The sequence below is a fragment of the Polyodon spathula genome, chromosome 5, assembly GCF_017654505.1.
Source record: "Polyodon spathula isolate WHYD16114869_AA chromosome 5, ASM1765450v1, whole genome shotgun sequence".
In the NCBI taxonomy this organism is placed as follows: Eukaryota; Metazoa; Chordata; class Actinopteri; order Acipenseriformes; family Polyodontidae; genus Polyodon; species Polyodon spathula.
The window spans coordinates 55,240,097-55,263,882 of NC_054538.1; the positions used below are offsets into that span (position 1 = coordinate 55,240,097).

The window sequence follows — 23,786 nt, forward strand, 5'->3', positions numbered from 1 at the left end:
CTTCCATTATTTTTACACCCATAAAAATGCAAGTGAACATCACTGATGGAGACCGCACCTGCATTCCAGTGAGGGCATTCTGGGCCAGCTTCACATTCTTGGACTCCAGAGCCAGCTTAAGAGGAACCAGACATCTCTCCCTGAATCAGAAATAAGCACAATGTGAGTGTACAAGGAAGGGAATGGAGGGGTTTACAGTATGTGGGATGGGAGGAATGTACAGAGTTCGTCATGGGCTGTCACTTAAAGATGTTGTTGTTGTGTAAAATAATGATATGCACCACAAACAAATGGCAACCTATCTGCTGGAATACAACCCCATTGCTATATGGAAAAATTGTTGTAGTTGCTTAACATTTTGAGGCAATTGTATGTTTACCATGTCTGGTAGCAACCCTCTTTAACATGGTTCTCGAGACAACCATGTCCTTTTAAATGTACTTTCCTAAACAAGCAAGCAGAATGTGTCACTGCAACCTGCAAACCAATCAGAGTGAACTTGGATGTGATGTTTGGATTACGTTTCCTGAGAGAAATTGGATGAGTTTGAGCATGTTCAAAGTTCTTCAAAAGAAACTGGATCAACTTCTCTGACCGTGAAAACACACCTTAAGGATGGAGGTGGAGACAGAGTGATGCGAGACAGGATCAGAGGTGACGTGAGTGCTCTACCTAACAAATTCAAACCTGTGCATTTAAAAATGCAACCCTGGGTGGGTAAACATTTCTGCTTTCTTTTGCCCAATTGAGGCCACTTCTGCTTAAAAAGTGTTTAGAACAACACCATGTTTTGTTCAAATCTTTGTGAAGAAATAATTAAGGATAAGAGCTGGTACATTTGTGCTTTTCTGTTAATGTTCAAATGGTTCAATTCCTTTCTGAAGATTTGTTTTTAGGGCCCAATATGTTTATTGTTTGGCACTTCTTTAAAGTGATGATTTAAATACTGTTATGAGTGAACAAATTGACATACCTTGTTATCTGTTATGAAATCATTCAAAAAGGTCACATTCAATGACATTTGCATACTATCTGGATACATCAGTCTTGCAACCCTATATCACAGACAAGCACACATTCTGACCGCTCTCCTCTTTCGGACCATAAAAAACAAAGATCACATTCTCTTATGATCTTAGTTTGCCGTGCCTTTTTTTATTCTTGTAGGGTTACAAACAGTTAATAAACATCACCCATCAAACAAGCACTGGCAGTTCCATCATTTTATAGTTTATCTTGCGGCGCATCACAGGAGTCCTGGGAAATTGCAAGACTCTGCACCAATCCTAGAAGTGTTGCTTCCACCAATGCTTGTGATTTAAGAGTGGTGACGTAGGAATTGCTGTGTCACACTATTGCTGGCAGCAGGGCGGGTATTGCTGCATCTGCGTCCTGGACATAGGCGTTAAACCGTTTGCAAAATTTTTAGATTCGTTCTGTGTTTCTGGTTAATGAAGAACACAAAATAGTGCATGTGATAACCATGTGACGATATCTCAACACTGAGAAGCCAATAAAATAAAAATCTTAAAATGAACAAAAACATGAAAAGAAAAGGACAGCCATATTGGCCTTGGATGGCATCTCTGAAAACTGCCCCAGAGACTGAACATGAAGCCATGTTGTACTGTAATTATGTTTGCGGATGACAGGACATGGTCACAAGACAGGTAGTACTGAGATTATGGATGCTACCTGGAGTGCATTACTGCGTTGTTAAAATGGCACTGAAGCAACAAATATACAAGAAACAGCAGTGGGCAGACCCTGTGTGCATTCATACTTGCATAATAACACAGGCAGACAGAAAAACCATAACCATCTTGGACAGTGTAATGATACAGATCCTTATGCAGATTGAGCACCCCACCTTCCACAAATTAATCATTCCAAATGCATAGTTGCAGCTAGACTTTACAACACCAATTTCATGATATTGAGCTTCAATCACACACAGCCTGTTGTATGAGACAAGCAAACCTCCTAAGAAGTGAAAGTCAAAGAAGACATCAATAATTATAATGAAGGAGGAAATTAAAATGGAAAATAGAGACCATGAGTGCTTACAACTCAAAGCACACTTAATTTGTACTTTTTTAAATTGGCTAATGTAAATACCACAATAATTTAAATCATGTGTATTATATATATATATATATACACACACACACACACACACACACACACACACACACACACACACACACACACACACACACAGTCACCTCCAGAATTATTGGCACCCTTGATAAAGATAAGCAAAAAAGTCTGTAAAAAATAAACAACACAGGTAAGAGCTATATTTTATGCTCAAAAATATGGGGAAACTATATTCTTTTATACTAATACAATTGCTCAGAGAAAACATTTATTTATAACAAGTCTTTTTTTTTTCTCTGATTCTTATAAATAAAATCAAACAAAATTCTACTTTAAGTACATCTCAGTCTTAAGGAACTGTATTGTGGCCTTCCATGGCTTCCTGTTTCACTGGGGTATAAAAACGAGGTAACACGCATGTAAAATCCATTTGTCATCCATCACCATGGAGAAAAGCAAAGAACTCACAAATAAAAAGAGACAAATGTTTGTTGACCTTCATAAATCAGACAATGGGTACAAAATAGTTTAAAACCTAAACATACTACTTATCACTATTAGGGCAATAATTAAGAAGTTCAAAACCAGTGGAACAGTGGTAAATCTGCCTGGTAGAGGACCCAAGTGCATATTGCCCCCATGCACAGTGAGGAAGGCAAAGAAGAATCCAAGGGCCACAGTTGGAGAATTACAGAACTTGGTTGCATCTTGGGGTAACCAAGTCTCCAAATCTACAATTAGACGCCACCTCCATGCCAACAGCCTATTTGGAAGAGGCCAGAAAAAAAAGCCTTTATTGAGAGCAACCAACAAATGTAAGCACCTGGAGTTTGCTAAACGGCATTGGCACTTGTATTGGAACCAGGTGCTATGGTCAGATGAGACGAAAATAGAGCTCTTTGGCCACGCACACCAGCGGTGGGTTTGGCGTCAAAACAAGGATGCGTATGCAGAAGAGAACCTCATACCTACTGTAAAATATGGTGGTGGATCTTTGATGTTATGGGTCTGTTTTGCTTCCACTGGTCCTGGGGCCCCTGTTAAGGTCAACGGCATCATGAACTCTACCAAGTACCGGGACACTTTAGCTAAAAACCTGGTTGCCTCTGCCAGGAGGCTGAAACTTGGCCGCAAGTGGATATTCCAGCAAGGCAATGACCCCAAGCATACATCAAAATCCACAAAGAAACAGTTGACCACAAAATCAACATTTTGCAAAATGACCATCTCAGTCTCCGGACTTGAATCCCATTGAAAACCTGTGGTTTGAATTGAAGAGGGCAGTCCATAAGCGCAGACTGAAGGATATGAAGGATCTGGAAAGATTCTGTATGGAGGAATGGTCTAAGATCCCTTCCAATGTGTTCTCCAATCTCATAAAAAATTACAGAAAAAGGCTCAGTGCCGTTATCCTTGCAAGGGGAGGGTGTACAAAGTACTGAAAACAAGGGTGCCAATAATTGTGACACTTAGTGCTTTTGGAAATTAAATTATAATTTGAGAAATGTGTAATTTTGGTTGATTCCCCTGAAACAATATATTCCACATGTTGGAAAATTACAATATAGCTCATTACCTGTGTTTATTTTATACAGCCTTTTTTGCTTATCTTTATCAAGGGTGCTAATAATTTGATAATAATAATAATAATGACTGTGTGTATATTGTATGTAGAACTACTGAAAATGCAAGAGCCTTGAGGCAACTAGGAGTTTTTTTTTTTTTTTTTAAAGAAGCAAGTCTGAAAACATTATGTCTTAAACATGAACCATTTGAATTAACAGTTATATTTGTTGCATCTCATTCAAACTCTGTAGAACTGCCTGGGAGAGCTCCCTATATTTGTCACATATAATGACACAGCACAGAGGAAGCAAAATATCACTAATTAAATGTGATGCCAGCAAATAAGTGTCACGCTGTCTTTGGAAAAGGTTTCTCGTTTACAGTTGTTTGTAATTAATTGAAAGACAAATGAAAATGTATGTAGCAAATTAACTACACAATTTAAACAAACTGCTGAAAGACATCTGCAACAGCATCAAAATAAGAGTTACAAGCTGAGGGGGTTAACTTGGGTCAGCAAGACTGGGAAACCGAGACCAGTCAAGAATACATTTCTCCTGGCAATCAACACAGCAAGGGTCAGAGTAAGTGGCTGCATTCCAAAGACAACCTCAAGCTGACTTTGAGCCAAATAAATCAGTATACTGGCAACAGTATCACCACGTAATGCTTTTAATACATAGAACAAGATACGTTACCAACATAAAAGCTACCAGCATAATGTCCATGTAAAGAAATGTGCATTTGCATGTGTTTTTCCACTGCAGGCAAATTGCCCATGTTATTAATTTACTATGGAGTAGCCAATTTCCCTGCAATTTGTAGATCATGACCTCATTAGCCCAACCAATCAGATTAATGCGGATATACTGTATAATTAGGACAGTGATTCTGATCTTCAAAAATGTGTGCCACGTTTTATCATACTTGAATATATGAATATGTCATTACAACACGTATAAAATATTTTAAGAGGAGATAGTGTGACCTTATACCCCTTACCTACTTGGTGCCAGACATATTCCTAACAGTAAATCAAAAAAAGAAAGTCTTTGTAATTCTCAACATTTGCTTCAATTTGCATGTCAGCAGCGCAGACATAATTACTGAGTTCAAAGTCTTCTCTAGAGAGACACAGAAGCTCAGTTAATGAAACCTAACCTCATCTTTGAGGCACAGTCATTTCTCTACCAGCATTTACAAAAGAAGCAGTTTACAGTGCAGCAGGGACTTTGGGCACGGCTTCGAGGCGTGCCGGTGGGCAGACTCCGTCTTCAAGGAAGCCTACTTTCACGCGAGGTGGAGTTAGATGAGGAATGGCGCCACCTGAAGGCTCTCCCAGTGCCGGCCTCTCAAACACAGATCTCCCCCCACCCCCTCCCAGGGCAGCTGGGACACCCATCTCAGCGCTCTCGAGGCCTCAAGCAGCTGCCGGCCGAGTGCCGAAGAAAGGGAGGGGTAGTTGTCTCCGGTGCCCAAGAAGGGGGATCCATCTCAAGCTGAACGTCCAGAGGGGCCAGTGTTGCTGCCAGCATTGCCGCTGGCACAGTGCCCCACACCACTGGCAGCATTGCCTCCGTCAGCGTTGCCTCTCTCACTGACAGAAACAGCCTTTCCAGTGACGCTATTCTTTCATAGTCTTACTTTCTTCCAGCTTACAAAAGATATCCCTCTCTACCGGCTTTGCATACATTTTCATTTACTACATTATCTCCTCAAACATGTAAAAACACCATATCATTTGATATTTAACAATGGAAAGTAAAGTAAAACTATTCAGGTTCAGATGCAAACATGGTACACTGCAATTGGATTAACAAGTGTATTAACTTTAGTCCAAGCAAGTGGACTAAACCTGCTTAATCCACTTGTCAAACGCATCAAGTGGACTAACTTTGGTACTTTGGTACTAACTTTCCCGCTCCAGGAACCTCCCCACACAAATTAAATAAATTGAGGAGGGATTCAATTTCCCCTAAATGAATCCCTACCCTAAACACACTGGGGTCCTCCTGGTTCACTCTCCTTGGCCACCCACGCAGGCATGCATCGTCATGCTGGTACACAAGAACAGGAACCAACACCAAACAAAAGAAGAACAAAGAATTTGTCTTTTCAGCCTCTTTTTAAGGCAGATGACCATTGTTAATTGATTATTAATTATTCAATGACACTTGGCTACCTGCTGCACACTAAACTTCACCAAGGCAGGGAGGCATGTCTAACCTCTCAGCCTTGCCACATCTAGCACATACTTTGCTACAAAAGCTACACATTTGTATTTACAAACCAAAGCAAACTGTTTTATTTATAAACCCAACACAAATATTTTATTTACCAGGCAGTCCTCTGCCCTGCCACAATAGCTTAAAGATGTTTATTGTTCTCTTAGAAGAGAGAAAAAAGAAGTCCTGAGAAATAACAGGGAACAGAGACAGGTTGGTTCACGCAAAATTAAATTTGTTTCCTTTTGCACTAGAGAGGCAATAGCCAATTTACACTAATCTAGCAAGGGATACGTCAAATGTGATAACCCCCAATTAATGAAAACAGTTTTACTTGATAAGTAGCACTGTTTTTTGTTGGCTCCAACATATTGGAATTTCCCACCAAATCTCTGAACAGTTTCCCACAGATACTCAAATAAACAAGCAGGAAGCATTATAATTATTATACAAACAAAACTTTACCTAGGCCCTACCTAACTTCACAGCAAATAATCATGTTTTGTAAAGTCGGCCTACTATAAATAATGTTGTTGGTTGAGACATGAAATGTCAGTTCCATATAAGGATATGCGCAAAGTGATCTACGGATGCAAAACTCCCATAATGCTGTCGTAAATCGGACCACTATCCCTGCACATGTGAAAGTGCTGTGTTCTCTGCACTACTTAGCCTCTGGTTCCTTTCAGACCACAGTTGGAATGTCTGGAGGGATAGCCCAATCCACCTTTTCTAGAGTGCTAGGCAAATTTCTGGATGTCATGCTAAAAAGGGTAGGCCAATTCATATGCATTTCCTAAGGATACTAGCATAACTAATGTCAGCTGAGGCTTTTCCAAACAATTCTGTTTCATGTGGAGTGACCTCAGCCGTAAGGACTCTCAGCTCCTTTTCAGAAAACTTTTCTTTTCTTTTCCGTGTGCCAAAAGGACTTCCTCTGACTTTTTTTTTTGTTCGTATTTTTGTGCTCCACAAATGTCACACAGCACCTACTGCTCTCTGTACTTGGTTAATTTGGGAAAAAACTCTACTAATAACAGTTCCTTTAAAATGAAAATCACATCTCAATTCACATTTTTATGATTTTTTTTTTCAACATAACTGTATTAAGAAGTAGATTATAAACAGAGCATATTGCTTTCGCTGTCCAAATAAAAATTATTACATGCCAGATATATTACTGGTATTACACCACAACAATTTTGCAGCAATTGTGGAGGCCTGTTCATTTTATTGCACAAAAAAAAAAACGACTCGTGAAAAAGAAAATAAAAAAGTTGTTGCTTCAACCTGCGAGAAAAAAGTCTTGAAGCAATTGTAATTATTATTTTTGCAGGATAGGTCAGCATCGCGTATGCATTGTCTTTTTGAATAACAGTAGGAAGAAGAGTTTGAAAGTAAATAAGGCAAATACAGGGGCGTTGTTTGATAACCCATTTTCACTCCAGGTTACAATAATACTGCCAAAAAGCATAAAAGATAAAAAGAACATGACAATTATATACTGAAATTGAATAGCCTACTGCCAATATGTTCACAGCAATTATTTTACAGAAAACATATCACAGCTACTATCTCAGCTTTAATTAATCCAAAAACACCATTCACTCATTCATTCACTCTATATATTCTAGAGTATGTTACTACTTGATTTCCACTATGCAGCATTTGGCACAGAGGCGCTGAAAATGCAGTTTATATATCTTATCCAAGAAGTAAAACTTTTTGATTATTATTTTCTGTTATTTGTTTCCCAGAGGAATATGAGCAGAGATCAGATACAATGTCTAATGGAAAACATACAAGTTGAGAAGTAATTTACTTCCATTTTTCCAGTCAGCATACCTAGTACTAGTACATTTAAAATATCTAATCTGATGCGGTCTCAGTTCAGTTTGAATAGCGTTGAATGGACTTTAGTTAGTTTTGCAAACCCTCATAAAGTCTGCTTTCAAACTAACAGCTTTCCATGAAAAAAAAAAGAAAAACAGCCCAAACCAACCGTCAATGGGTCACAAAGAATATTCTATTATCCTAATTCTCAGTAAGGACACACTTTTAATAATTAGTTTTTGTATTTTATTACACTAGTAGCAGAACACAAATCAAGTTCTGTCATATCTCCTGTATCAAATTGGAGAGATGAGAGTTGCTTCACTGTCTAGTGTTCAACCCTGGTACCCTAAAGTACCACCAAAGGTCAGGGTATTGTTTCAAATGGCAGTTAAAAATGTAATCACCCATTGTTTTCCAGTGCACATAAAACAGAACTTAGCTACTGAAACTTTAAATATGATGTGGTTAATTATTTATTTGTGCCTCCCACTGTAATACAAATTAAAGAAAGAACTGGTTTAGACAATTGCATGTTCTTGAGGACCAACCAAATGCCTCCACTGGCCTACAAAGAACAGTTAAACCATTGAGCAAACTTTGTATCTCTGACACTAGCATCTGTTTGTTTCTCATCATCTCTAATACACGATACTGTTTGTAGGTTTGCGTGTGTTTGGCGATTTTTGTACAGACCTGGGAGGCAACCGTTGTAAGTTTCCTGAACAAAACAAATAAAAAGCTTTGTTATTTTACCTCAGCTCACATGGCTTCATATCGCTTGATCCATTCTGTGCTTCAAGGGTCTCTGTTGGATTGAAAAAAACATATTTTACATAGGTTACACAAAAAAACAACATCTGTGATTCATCCTCTCTGTAGTTAGTAGTCGCTGGCTAAGACAGAGTTGACCACCGGATACAATATGCCAAGGCCAATCACGATATGAATCAATAAATACAACTGTATTTATTACTTATGTCATGACACACTTATGTAAATAAATGAAATGGAACAGAAAAAGTAAGAGAAAAACAATAGGCAAGCTTATGTTAATAAACTATAACAATAAACCAACTGACAAACTAATGTTAATAAACTAAAGCCCCTTTCACACTGGCACTCCTAATCGTGTCCCGACCTAGGTTCTGGCTGCCCAGGACACAATCCAGTGTAGTGTGAAACCATGTACCTGGGTCGCACCCGCGACCCTCCTCAGGATGTGGATCGACATGCTTTAGTCCGGGTTGAGCGAGACAAAATGCATGAAGGCCAGTCATAAGCTGACGAAATAACAAATAGCCACACCTGTGTGAAGGTTTCACTTCCGCAAAGAACATTTCTGTTATAACCATATTTTTTGCTTGAGACACACCATGAGCAGGGATGTACAAACATTTGCTCTAATCAACGTTTGGGCTGATGGTTCAATCTAGAGAAGCTTAGATGGAAAGGTCCGTAACAAGCTGCTTCTGGGGCATTGACACGCGCATTATGTACTTGCGTATGTCACCCAGGTTAACCCTGTTTTATCAAAAGCAGTGTGAAATCACGTAGCCGACCCACATGACTCTGAGTCCTGACCTGGGTAGGTTCTGACCCGGGTACAGCATGCCAGCGTGAAAGGAGCTAAACTGACAAACTAAAAATTAACAAATCACCCCTGCATACAGTAAAAATATAGCAAAGGCTCTAGCAGTAATTATGAATACGAGAATCAGTTTTAACACAATAGTTAACACAGCAACCATACACACACTGCAATGACAAGCCAGGTTTGAAAATATTGAATAAACAATTTGAATTTGAGTATGATGATGATGAGTTATCAGGTTACAAAACAGTACTGCATCAGTTTCGAATCGGCTAGCAACCAAAGGCTAAACTTTAAAGATATTCTGTCAGAGCGAACCAAAATTGCAAATGGTTCTCTTTCCATCAGGTCCCAGTTGCGCCAGCACGGCACCGATCCCCTCGTCGCTGGCATCAGTGTCAAGGTTGAAAGGCAGCTGCACGTTGGGGGGGTGGGGGTTGTCAACACAGGGCAGAGCCTGTTCTTCAGCTCATTGAACGCACCTTGTCTTTTGGGGGTCCACTCAAAGGGATTGTCATCTTCAACAGGCCATGCAAGGGGGCAGCGACAGCGGCAAAATCCTGTACAAACCTCTGGTACTATGACTCGAGCCCTAGGAACCCTCTCACCTAGAGGGGGTTGAAGGGGGTAGGCCAATCATGGACGGCAGCAACCTTGTCCTGATCCGTGTTGATCCCTTCCGCACTCACCCGGTGGCCCAGGAAGGAGACCTCTCGCCAGAGCAGGTGCCATTTCTCTGGGTGCAACTTGCCCTGCCTCCGTCACTCTCTTCAGCACTCCCCTCAGCGCAGTCAAGGCGGCTGAGAGGGTCCCTCCATGGACAAGCAGGTCATCCAATTACACCAAGCACTGTGTTGGGGGCACCCCAAACAGGACCGTCTCCATGTGGTGCTCGAAAGTGGCAGGTGCGTTGCAGAGGCCGAAGAGCATTACGGTGAACTGCCATAACCCTTGGCCAGTGGAAAAGGCGATTTTGGGGCGAGCCGACGAGGAGAGAGCCACCTGCCAATATCCACTGCGGAGATCCAGCGAGGAGAACCACCTCGACCCTGCGACCAGGTCCAGCGACTCGTTGAGGCGGGGAAGAGGGTAGGGGTCCTTAGCAGTGGCTTGGTTGAGCTGCCTGTAATCAACGCAGAAACTCCACTTGAAATCCTTCTTCATCACCGTCACCACAGTGGACGACCAGGGGCTGTCAAGTGGTTCGATGATCCCTGCGGCTCTCATTTCCTTCAAGACCTGGTCTGCGACCTCCTGGGGGGGCCAGCGGCATGCGGCCGGGGCATTGCTTGACAGATCAGACGTTGCCAGTCTCAATCTGATGTTGCACCAAGTGTCCTCTTCACATTCTCTGAAGTAGTGGCAAAGCCATGTCGTAATTCGAATAACAGCTCCCACAGCTGGTGCTGCTGCTTTGACAAAGCCCCTCACAGTTGTTGCGCCAGACCATGGACACCGTGGCCATGACAGGGTCTTCTGCCTTCAGTGGAGTCAACATCTGAAGGAGGGGACGGGAACCTGGACGAGAAGAAGAAACGGGGTCAGCGTGGGCCCGGCCGAAGGGGGGTGGGGCCCCATGATCCCTCCGTGTCAGTGACCCCAGCTGAGGCTAAGGTACCCGGGTGATGGTGGAGGCGAAGTACTCCCGCGTCATGTTGGCCAACTCCAGCTCAGGTAAGGGGAGGGATGAGGTCCCCAGGGCTGTTACATCAGAAAACAGGGGTCTGGTAGGTGTCTGTACCTGCTGAACAGAGGTGTCCCGCTCCTGACCCCATCACCCTAGGGGAAAGGTGGAAGCTCCCTCAAAGTCAAAAGGGCAAAGCTCGGGCACCCCTTTAAATGTCTCGGACTGCAGGTCTAATTGGATAAAGGCCTCGGTGGCCAGGTCTTCCTGAGCCGCAGTGCAAAGCTGCAGTATCCCTTCCAGGCAAAATACTGCATGTCCGCGGCCAGCACACTGAGCTTCTCCCCGTCTGTCGAAAACGAGTTGCCAAGGTTTGGCACAGGGCAGCAGCAGGTTCAACCCCTCTCTAATGGCGTTCCAGAGCAGTAATAATAGCCTGGTAATCTGTTAGCTCTTCAGTGCTCTCCTCACTGGTGTATTGTCTGAACTCCAGTCGACTTGTCTGAGGCCCTCTCATAGCAGCTCGATCTCCTCTTGAAAGCTGTCTCCCTATGCTATCTCCCGGCCACTCCTCCGTCGCAGTTGCGATTCCAACTCGTCCCGCAGCTGCAGTTTCCTTGTGCCGGTGTCCAACTCTCCGCGCCTCCATCTTGTTGAACAGCGTGGATTCTTCGTCCCATTCTGACACCAATGTGCCGACTCGAGCTCTCAATAGGATGGATAACACTGGAGATAAGGTGTGCAGGGCTAAATGACAGTAGTTTATTGTTTTGAACAGAAGTCAATACTGTCCTTGTTTGAGCCAGGACCATGCCACCAACGTAACAATCTCCCCTGTCGCTAACTAAACTTTAGTGTGTCCCCCCTCCCCGTTCTTTATGCGCTCCCGACCTTAACACAGACCCCCCAGGCTCTCTCTCTCTGATCTGCAGGTTAGGTAGTCAGTCAATCTTATTATCTGTCTCTCACACTATCTCGCCTACTCTCTCTCCCCCCGGTTTCACACGTACCAGGTATTTATACCCCTGCTGCTCACACACACACAAACACACACACACACACACACACACACACACACACACACACAAACACACACATACACACATATACACCTCATATCTAGCTGGCCTGGTCTGAAGGCTAACAATATGCAAAACACCAAAGCACAGGACTTACAAACAAGACAAACAACCAGGACAACACAAAAATCCAACAAGGTTCCCTTCCTGGCGGAGGCGCTACAATATAAACACGTGAATTTTTTGGTCCAATAACATAAAGTTTTACATAATCTCTGCAAGTAAGAAATCACAATACAAAATAACAAATTAACATTCAAAGTAGAACTACAGCATTAAAATGCTGAATACCAAAAAAAAAATTAACCAAGTCACAAGCGCTTGCAGTGTTTTAAAAAAAAAAAGTACCAAAAAAAAAAAAAAAAAAAAATTCACAAAGATGGATTGTAGCATAACAGGAAAGCGTAATCAATCAGACTGCTGTGTCTGTATCATCTGATCCGAGCCGAACTCCATTTTGAACCGAAGATAACCCTAACCCCGAATCATTAATGCATGTAACAACTACTTTAGGCAGTTTTGTTATATTCATGTGAGCCGTGAGATTTCCCCTTAGGTATTACTTGAAATTAATGGTGAAAATTTTACTTTCAGCTAAACGCGATCGATCATTCAAACCAGGACGTTAACTCGGCAGAATCCAGTATTTGCGTTGCATCCTCCTTTTCAGATGAATGAAGAAGCCATTGGAATTACTAGCAAAGATTTCTTTAACTTTGTGCAGTATCAGGCTTTAAAATGAAAACACACGTTTGCTAAAACATTCAAAGCTATATACTTGAGACATACATACAATCAGCTGTCCAGATAAGCTGCGTACCTGACGTTTTTACACATTAAAAAAAATCAGAAATACGCACATTTATATTTAATGCGTAAAAATATGTATATCAATTGTGCTGCACAGCTTGTCTGCCTCCCCTAAAACTTCTACTAAAAAGCACATTTCCCAGAATACACAGTCTTCAGTTACTAGGAAACTACACAAGAAAAAACAACAGAACAAACATTATCCAAGCTCTTTTTTAATGCCTACACCATTATTTATCGAGATTACTCATGACTTCAAGGCAATGTTGCATTTTACCCTCTGAAAATACATTTACTCTTTCAGTGTTTAAATTAAGAGGATGAACTACTCCCAGACCCAAAACCTTATCTGGAGCGCTGCATACACTAGTGTGTTGATGGGCACAGCATAGAAAATGTATGGAATGAATTTGTATTTTAATATTGTGAATAAGGTAGGTAACGCATCCTCGTAGCTCCCCGATATTTTTGTAGGAATACTGTTCACAGCTGGCACTCTTTGAACAGAGAAGGGAGGGGGCTGTAACAAACCAATTTTAATCGAGGACCGGTCTAAAGACACCATTCAGTCATCTTCTAAAGTATAAACCTTGTCCATCAATGTTTGGGTCTTTCCTATATCATCCCAGCCTGAAACAGGAAATGACAGACAATGCAACTACTATTATTCTTTCCTGTGGCTGGCTGATCGGTGCTTTGGATAATGACAGGAACAACAACCTGGGGTTATCAATGCACCAACAAGGTCTCTGGTCTTTAGTCGTGCAAGACTCTTTAAGAGTTTTGTACAATTTTTATTTTGAATCATGCAACACTGTTAAATACAAAAAAAAGAAAAAAAAAGAAAAACAGCAATATGACACGTAACACGTTTTAAGTGTCATTACGCAAATACACATTTGCAAACTGTAGAAGAGTTTAATGTGTTCACACCCCCAAATCCATATGTATATATATATATATATATATATATATATATATATATATATATATATATATATATATCTCTCTCTCTCTCTCTCTCTCTCTCTCTCTCTCTCTCTCTCTCTCTCTCTATACTATATATATCTATATATATATATATATATTATATATATATATATATATATATATATATATATATATAAATTATTATTATTATTATTATTTTTAGTTTGTTTTACCAGCTATGGTTCAGTGATGGTCTTTAATTATTTCAATACTAGTTGAGTCTACGGATACTCTGTTTAAATGTTGAATTAACTTTCAATGTAAAAAGTTATGGCAATCAATGCATTTTAAAGTCTCAACTAGCTTGACAAATTAAATTTCAATCTAGAAATTGCAATATAGTGGAAAAATGTGGAACATTTAACTTATTCTAATATACAGTATTGTAATAAGCAAATATATTATGCAACTGATCAATACTATTATATATATATAGCAATTATATATATATATATATATATATATATATATATATATATATATATATATATATATATATATATATATATAAATAAGCTGAATGTATTTGTATACTTTTAAAAAATGTGATTCATGCATGGCATGGGACTGACTTTAGTCTGTATATATAATAAAATGCAAAGCTGTTATGTACTTTATCGATTTAAATATTTTAATTGGTTTGCCTTGGATTACACAATTGTACCTGTATCTATGCCTGTATTTATACAAAAAAACTGTATGTCATGCAAATATTATTAGTACTAATAATAAGACCATGTATATTATCATTGCATGTATAGATTGTATGTATTCATCCTTAAAACTGAGAGATGGCTTAACTAAGCATAAGTAGTATGTATTCGTATTCAGTGAGTCTTGGCAGACAGGAGATACGCAGTACTTACCATATGCTAAACAGCAGGCTTCCCTTATTGCTTTGTGTTTGTTTCCCGATGCAGCATTCTGCAATTTTTTGAGTATTTCCTCCATCCTGCAGACACAAAATTTTGTATTTTTCAAACAGTTATGGTGTACACCTATGCCTATACACGCAGCATCCTCGTTCTATGATGATTCACACCAAGGCCAGTGGATAAGAATAAAAGTGCACGTCTATTTCGTAAAACGGGCTGCTGTCATTGTCTTGTAGGTTTTTACATACAACGCACTGTTAATCCATGCGTGTTGACAAAGGAAAATGACTCATTTAACACCGGCGATTTCGATGACGTATTCCAATGGCCCCTGTTGAGTTTGTTTTTAGACTATTTCCCTAATTATGACTGGGAAATAGTAAGCCTGGAAAATGTGGCCATGGATTTTGAACGGAATGGGATTAGAAGAGACCAGTGTTCAAATGACAAGACCTTATAGATTGCAGATGAATACTAAAACATCCGTCACAAACAGGGCAACATTATTCTATCGAAAAATGATCCTAGTACGCACATATATTACACTTATCACATTCTGTTGTAAGAAAAATATAATATAATCCCTATATAACGATAACAAATGCAGATATTTATAGAAATGCATTTAAAGTGAATATGATGCTATTATTTCACACATTAAATCAGAGCGTCTTTGCAGATAAATTATTCCAATTTGGGATTCCATTCAAGATTTTATTTCTCACCTTTCCAGCCTCGTCACTGACAGATTTGGCACCACAACATGAGAAAAAAGCAAAACGTCAGGTTGCAAGGAGCGTGTATAAATAAATCTCAGCCATCACCCAGTAGCATTATAAACTGTGAAGAAGGCTGTCGTGAGGGTTCACTGCTTAAAGCTGCAGTCCTACAGTCAAACTCAATTTACATTTATAGTAAAATAAAATTAATTGTTTATTTTTTGTTATTCGTATTGATTTTCTTTAAATAACATTACATCTCATTTAAAACTAGTAACAACTATGCATTCACCTAAGACTTTATATATAAGTAAGCAATAAGATTCAAGAGGGTATTGTTTGTGCTAGAATAACTGCACACCCAGGGACATAGTAATGAGACCCTGGAAGTTGTTGCTGTCTAAAGCCTCCAGGAATGTGTGGACATTGGAGTCACCAAACATCGCAGTAATGTCTGTTTGTAATAATTCAAGTTGCTGGGACTTGTTTTTACTCGTTGGTTGTACTGTAATAATTCAGTGGCTTGGAATGTCTATCAGCAAGTTGGTGACAGTTCACCTTTTCTGCCTGCACACCCGAGACGAGCCGGTGATGAGCCGAGTCAGCCTGGTACGGTTTGGGTAGCTTGAGTTCCTTTTACACCTAGATAAAGGTGAGCCGAGAGGAGACGTCACACACAATGAATGTGGCGAGTCGATTAAATCAAATGTTACAGACTGCAAAAATAGAAGTAAGCATTAATTAAATTTTTAAAAAAAATTGTTATCATGTTTTTGTTTTTTATGGAAAAGTACTGAAAATGTGCGTGGGGGGGGGGGGTTGAAATACATACCTAAATGGAGGCCAAGTTGGCCTCAAAAGAAGCAACAAACGAAGCAGACGGGTGACCCTATTACAGGTATACATAGTTTAATTACGTCCTTATAAAATGAAACGACATGTGGTTTAGCGTTTCGATTATTATTTATTTTTAGTTTTTTGCTGTTTCGATCAATTGTGCCAGCCCTAATATCTATACAGTGCTCCCATGTTATAAGGCTGTCGGTTCCCTTTCACTTCGAAAACAACCACCAAAACATTACGTATGGGGTATGCCTACCTATTGGTAGGTATTCACTGAGCTCTCTATACCAGAGTTGCTGATAGGTCCCTTCCTAGGTGACATCCTCGGTTCCGCCTACCAAGGGGTTAAAACCGTCATTCCACAGAAGCCGTTTGTCTTTTTGGCTCTCAAGACGGTCAGGTATGGCTTCTGTGTTGAACTGAGCATTTGGTGTAAAAGAGCTCAGTCTACTGCAGTTCGCCTGCATTTGTGCGAAAGCTGGCTTGCCACTTTCCTGGAATCAGTGGCTCCAAAACTGAAACCTCTTTTCTTTCTTCCTTTTTTCAGCAGCCTGCTTTGCCTGCCTTTCCTTACTGTATATAGTGTGTGAGCAGCTGTCTGTGCATTATTAATTTAAAGGAGTGTGTCTGCGTATGTCTTATTGGAACACAGTTCCTCCACCGGGGCTAGGCCTCTCCGCATCACCGCTGTCTAGTGACACCAGCCATCGTCTGGGCAGCTGGACTGGGCCTGAAAGGGAAGACGACCACCAACCGCAAGGTTTCATCAGTCGCCCTCACAGGTTCGATGCAAAAAGAGAAATGGGTTCCATGAAATGATGGTTTTAACCCCTCGGTAGGCAGGACCGAGGATGTCATCCAGAAAGAGGTCTATCGGCAGCTCAATGAATACCTATCAATAGGCAGGCATATCCAATATGTAATGTTTTGGTGGTTGTTTCGAATTGGAAGGGAACCGAAAGCCTTATAGTGAGGGAGCACTGTATAGATATTAGGGCTGGCACAATTGATCGATGCATCAAAAAAAAATAAAAAATAAACACTAAACCACATGTTGTTTAATTTCATAAGAACGTAATTAAATTATGTATACCTGTAATACGGTCCCGTCTTTGCTTACAATGTTTAGCTTTGTATTTCAACCCCCCACAAACACACACATTTTCACTGTTTATGCATGGTTAATTCATGGAAAGTTAAATTTTTGCATCACTATATGTGCATTACAGAGAGGGAGTTATTTTATTTTGTATTTAGATGTGTGTTGACGAATTGCTTCGGCCCCAAGCCAGGTTCAGATCTGTTGCGAGGCTGGAGTTTCACAGTACGGGCCGGATATCTTGCTAGTGGAAAACCACCCGAGCCATGATGGCCTGGAGCCTCACGGCTCGGGTGTGCAGGTGGAAAAGGGGTATCGAGTCTGACTCAAGTCACTTTTTTTTGGGAATTGAGACTTGACTTGAGACCCAGCTGACTTATCTAATTTCCGTCCCATCTCCAATCCCCCTTTTCTCTCAAAAACGTCTCACAATCAACAATCTGCTTGAATCTCTACAGTCTAGTTTCCGGCCGCGTCACAGTACTGAACTGCTCTGCTCCGGATTGTGAATGATCTCCTGCTCAGTGCTGATGCTGGTGCTCCCTCTGTGCTTGTCCTCCTTGACCTAACAGCTGCTTTTGACACCATAGATCATGGCATTCTTCTTGACCGCCTTCAGAAGTATGCTGGAATCTCTGGAAACTGTCTCTCCTGGATGTCCTCTTACCTACGTGGTGGTGTTGCAAACCCAGTCACTTGTGGTGTCCCCCAAGGATCTGTTCTTGGGCCCCTTCTCTTCAATATCTACATACTTCCCTTGGTTCACCTCATCTGCCAACACAGCCTCATGTTTCACACCTATGCTGATGACACCCAGCTCTACTTAAAACTCTACCCTGGTAGCTACCTCTGCCATGGTCTGGCTCTCTGCCTGCATTCAAGACATCAAGGCCTTGATGTCTGCCAATTTTCTTCAACTGAACACTAAAAAATCTTGTGAAGAATGTCGCTACAGGATCCTTACCAGATATAAAAAAACATGATCGCATCACCCCCTTTCTTGCATAGCTGCACTCTCTACCTATAAAGTTCAGAACTGTTCTGCTCACCTACAATGCCCTTCATCATGCAGGTCCCGAGTACCTCCTCAACCTGTTAACCCGCTATGTCTCAGTCAGCAAGCTAAGGTCCTCCGACTCTGGACTGCTTGTTATCCCCAAGCAAAAATGCACCACACTTGGAGAACGCTTGTTTAGCTTCATGGCTCCAACTCTTTGGAACTCTCTCCCAGATTTGGTGTGTGATGCTTCCACTGTCACTCGCTTTTAAATCAACTCTCAAGACCCACCTGCTCTCTTTTGCTTTCCATACTCTTTAAGCTTGATATCTGCTATTAGCTTCTGTGTTACTGCTACTATTATGTTACTATCATGTATTATGCACTTTCCGCTGTATTTAATGTACTATTTCATGTATTATGCTACTATCATGTATATGCACTTCTCTGTAGTTAAAGTATTATGGATTTTCTTGCTGTTAGTGCATCTTGTAAAGTGCTTTGTGATGGTGGTCCACTATGAAAGGGGCTATATACAATAAAGATTGATAGATTGAACGAATTGACTTGAGTCTTGACTTGGGACTTGATGAAAATGACTTGACAACAATAAAAATTCAAATGGTACACCGGTTTTACGGCTTGTGTTGCACCCTCGCTCAGCTTGTCCTCTCGCTCTCTCTCCCTCTCTCTCTCATGCTGTGCACCTGTGTGTGTGTGTGCGCCTGGTCAGTGCTGCAAGACTTTTTCTGCAACGGCCACAAAATTTTAGAAGTAACCAGCCAAAAAGTAGACAAATTGTGTTTTTTAAACCAGCCAAAAATAGCCAAAAACCTATACTTACATTTAAGATATAGTGTAACGATCTGTACATTTGTTGGGTCCCTTCTGTGAGTAACTGTGTGTTCACGTGTTCAGTGTGTTCCCATTAGCCCGAAGTGTGCGGCTGAGGACCAATGTGTAAGCTTTGAATAAAGGGGCGGGCTGGGGTTATAGGACCTGTTGTGACGCCATGTTGTTGTTGTTGCGTCATGATTGCCATGGTTCCGGAGCAGCTGACAGAGAGCTGTGAACTGTGTGTGACTCGGGGAAAACAGTAGTGAATAAAGCTTTTGGAGCGAGAAACCAATATGTCTGTCTCTCCTGTTTTCTGGCTGCCCTGCGAAACACTACATTGGTGTCAGTGCGGGATAAGAACAAAACCTACAGCGTCAAGCAGGAGCAGTTAGGATCCGGTGGGATGGAAGATGGGAGAACTTCTTTGAGGACCTGGAGGACTGGGGTTGGTGCTTCATCTGCGGGTGAGTTTGGGCACGAAGTGGGGTGCTGTCCCTGCCAAGAGGGAGAAGAGCTTCCTGCCAAAAATCAGAAACGGAAGAGGGACGGCCGTCCCCAAAGGCAAACACGATAGTCGGAGCCATCCCTAGCGCCTGAGAGGGAGATACTGCCTGCAGGACTAACTGAGAGGAAGGTGCTGCTGGCCAGATTGCAAGGGAGAGAGGAGCCGCTGCAAGCGCTAGCCCTTTCAAAGGGTCCTGCAAGGGGTGCAAGCAAGGAGCATGAGTTTCGACCGCTGCCAGTGTGACTCCCTGTCCCCCAGCAAGCGCTAGCCCTTTCAAGGACTCCTGCAAAGGGAACGAGAAGGGAGCAGGAGCGGCAATGGCCAACAGTATAACCCCCAGTCCCCCAGCGTCGCCGCCTGATTGCATAGAGCCACTGCCTGACTGCCCCGTGCCACCACCTGACTGCTCAGTGCCACAACCTGAGTGCATGGAGCCGCTGCCTGACTGCTTAGCGCCACCACCTCACTGCCCAGCGCCACCATCTGACTGCCCAGTGCCGCCACCTGACTGCAAGGAGGGGCTGAGGGTCCTGCACCATAGCTGCCGAGCTGCCCGCTGCAAGTGCAGGAGGGTCCCGCGCCACCTCCGGCATTGCTACTGCTGGCATTGTCCCTGCTGGTGTGCACTACGCCACCAACAGCATTGCCACCCTTGGTAAAGTCACTCAGGTTTTGGGGGTAGGAAGGGGGTAAAACGGGCACCCCCTTACAGAAGCCCAAGGGTTACAAGAGGGGTTAAACGGGCATCCCTGACCGAAGCCCCAGCCTGGCAGAAGGAGGAGAGGAGACCGCCTGCACCACAGCGCTGCCCGCTAACCTCCTTGCAAGGATTTGGAGGGGAAAAACCAGACATGAGGGGAGAGGGGCTGTGGACAAGAGGAGGTGGACAACTGCGGCTACAAGTTGCACTGTGCCCTCCGGACTTTTTGGAGACAAAAAGAGACTAAGGTGGGGGCAGTGTAACAATCTGTGCATTTGTGTAGTACTGTACTTCAGTGTATGTGTGTTTACGTGCTGTGTGTGTCTTATGTCGTTCCCATTGTTTGTAATTGTGTTCCCTTCGCCCTCTGTATTTCCTGCCGTTGTTTAACTGTGTGACCCTGGTTTGCGTGGGGGCATGTTCTTTGTCTCTCCTGCGATTAGCCCTTCCCGCTGTATCAGTCATGTAGTGTGTGGTATGTCTCCCCCCGTGATTGGTCCTCTCTGGGAGTCACTGTATGTTCACGTGTTCAGTGTGTTCCCATTAGCCTGAAGTGTGCGGCTGAGGACCAATGGGATGTGTAAGCTTTGAATAAAGGTGGCAAGCTGGGGTTATAAAAGGGCAGTGCTTACAAAATGTTCCTGTCAGGACAACTGAGGAAGTCAGCACCTCTGGTCACTTTTTTTCTCTTCGAGAAATGAGAAACCAACCAAACTCTCCTGTTTTATGGCTGCCCTGTGAAACGCTAAATATTACAAAAGTATACATAAGTGCTACCTATTTATTTCAAATAAAAATATATTTACAGTACAATTTTTTTATTTTTTATTGTTTTATCTAGAATGTAGTGTAAATTTTAATTGTTCTGAACTGTCAGCGTATAGCCTATAAAATAATAAATAAAATGTATTATACTATAAAAAATGTATACAGCAGTGAGTATTATTCTACAAAAAATATATGGCAATGTATGAATGACTACTGAAATCTACAGAAATGTGTATATGCTGACATCAGGACTTACAATGCAAGGTAAACTCTAAATAGCCTCCAGCATAGGCAGCATTTATGATGGTGTCAGTAACCATCCCTATGCAATACATTAACTTGTGGTGGAGTACAGCTCTCCAAACCCAATAATAAACTGGCATACTTGTAATAGACTAATCTAACTGACCAGTACCCGACCAGTCTAGCTTTTCAGAATAGTCTCATCTACTTTTATTCAACTGGAAATATTAGTAAATATAAATTATAAGCTAAGCAAGCTTTTAAAACTCTTATGTACGTAGATCTATATCAGCATATTGTTTGCTATGAAATCATTTACTATATATAGCAATATGTAACTTCCATAGTCAACACATCTTTACACGTTTCTATAGGATTGGGAAGAAAACAAAGCAGAACTTTAAGTAAGCCACGGTAACAGCAAAAACAACACAATGGATCTGGAACTGATTGATTCCAGTGGTCCTGATTTACTGAAGTAGCACAGTGGTATTTGGCATTTTACTGTGGTATACAATGGATTTTCCAGCAGGTGGCAATATTGAGTGCCTTGGTAAAAGCCTATGGGCTATAGCGTAGCCAAGTCAAACTCATATATTCAAACAGGCATGAATAACAGTCATGGAAACAGTTGTGGGAATGGAGCAAAATAAACAAGAAATAAATTTGTTAAAGTAGTGAGGTGCACTCATTTGAGACCAGGGCTATGCCTTAATTCTGACCTACTTTGATACCTTCAGCAAGTTTTACACTTAGGTTGCAATACATGTAAAAGCAACTAAGGTGTGTTCCTTAGGGTTTGAGACAAGCCAACAAGATACTGCAGCAGACTGGCAGAATTTCTCTAACACCCTGTGGCAGAGCAAAGCTCTGCCCTTTTAAATTGGCAGGGATGGGGTTAACTTCCCCTGCCTGCCTGGGTTTATTATGTTCAGGTGGCTGGGGTTGATTAGTTGATTAGGTTGATTAACGATCAATCAGCGCCCAGCCACCTGATATAAAAGGAGGCCTCAGCTTCTCATTTGGGAGAAGGGAGCTGAGGAAGCAGGTTGGTGTTTGTTTTGTGGTTTTTTGAATTTTCTAAATCCAGTGAAGGCATTGCCCAGCCTGGAAACTTTATTTTTGTGAGTTTTGTTTTTGCTTTATTTGTGTTTGAGTATCTGTTATTTTGCCCTTGTGCACTTTATTTTTGTTTATTTATAATAAAATAGTTATTTTTGAACTGCAGTCTGTCTCTGGGCCTCTATCCACTCGCCAGCCTGCCACACACCCAAACAATAAAGCTCGGACTAAATTAGAAGAGGCACCCATTACAATAATGAATAATGTACCAGTGCAGTCCCCTCTGTTGGCCAGCAGCAATGGTCACTCCAAAACTGGTACAAGAGTCAAAGGGATACCTGTCTTGGCAATTACTTGGGGTGTGTGTGTGTTTAAAAAGGTGTTTTGGACTGGTAAACGGCTTAGCTGTCCAGTGTTCAGTTAGGGATTGAAGAAGAAACAAAAGTTTAGTAAGTACTCCGAGTGGGATAGGTGTTTGTTTTGTTTTTGTTTTACTTATTGTAAATAATAAAAGTGCAAGTAAGTTTTAAACTTGCAGTTCTGGTGTCTGGGTATGTGCTTATAAGGGCAAAAATGAGCCTCAGTCATAAGGCTGTGTTACTATACATACATACATACATACATACATATATATATATATATATATATATATATATATATATATATATATATATATATATATATATATATATATATAATGTTAATGCAGCAGTTAGGGTTGAACTCATTGCCACAAAAGCAAATACATTTTTACGGTTTTTAACCCTAACTCCCACATAAGCAGCCAAAGGAACCAGACAACACAAGCAACTGCAGACTGCCGTCATCAGGCAAGACAGCATGCAACTCTTTCCAGATGACACAAGAGACGTCCGTTATCATGGTCCACCAGTGCTGTAGCAATGGATATACAAGTATACACCAACACATACACACCCACTTCAGGCTGCAGAACTGAGCATAGATATATCCTTCTATATCTATGGGAGCGGGATTCCTTGCTGAGAGGATTTCATAGAAAGTCTGGGCTGCTGGACTCTTTTTTATTATTATAACTTAGGAATCATTTAATATTTTTTCACCAAATCTTCACAAGGCCCTTCCTCAGTACAGACCACATGTACCTTACTCGGTTTGGTACAGAAATTCAGTACCGTGCAGCCTGTACATGAGAGCAAAAAAACACAAAAAACACAAAAAAAAAACATGTTACGTATAGGGTGAAAAAGGGAACTTTTACCAAAAAAACAGGTATCCAGATCTCGTTAACCGCACAAGGTGGCGTCATGAAACTCTCCACGCTTTCACAACATTGCA

General features: G+C 41.4%; 1 protein-coding gene across 5 annotated transcripts in view; it reads right to left on the bottom strand.

The window, feature by feature from the left end:
• Positions 1-15,050, bottom strand: part of LOC121316061 (brefeldin A-inhibited guanine nucleotide-exchange protein 3-like) — an 83,762-nt gene extending 68,712 nt beyond the window's left edge. For all 5 annotated transcript variants that reach the window (XM_041250787.1, XM_041250790.1, XM_041250786.1 and 2 more), the window contains exons 1-3: positions 14,688-15,050; positions 8,481-8,532; positions 59-140 (exon numbers count right to left, since the gene is read on the bottom strand). In XM_041250787.1, the coding sequence (XP_041106721.1) occupies positions 59-140; positions 8,481-8,532; positions 14,688-14,772 (219 nt within the window). In that variant the 5' untranslated portion in view covers positions 14,773-15,050. The remainder of the gene's footprint in view (positions 1-58; positions 141-8,480; positions 8,533-14,687) is intronic.
• Positions 15,051-23,786: the final 8,736 nt, after the last annotated feature.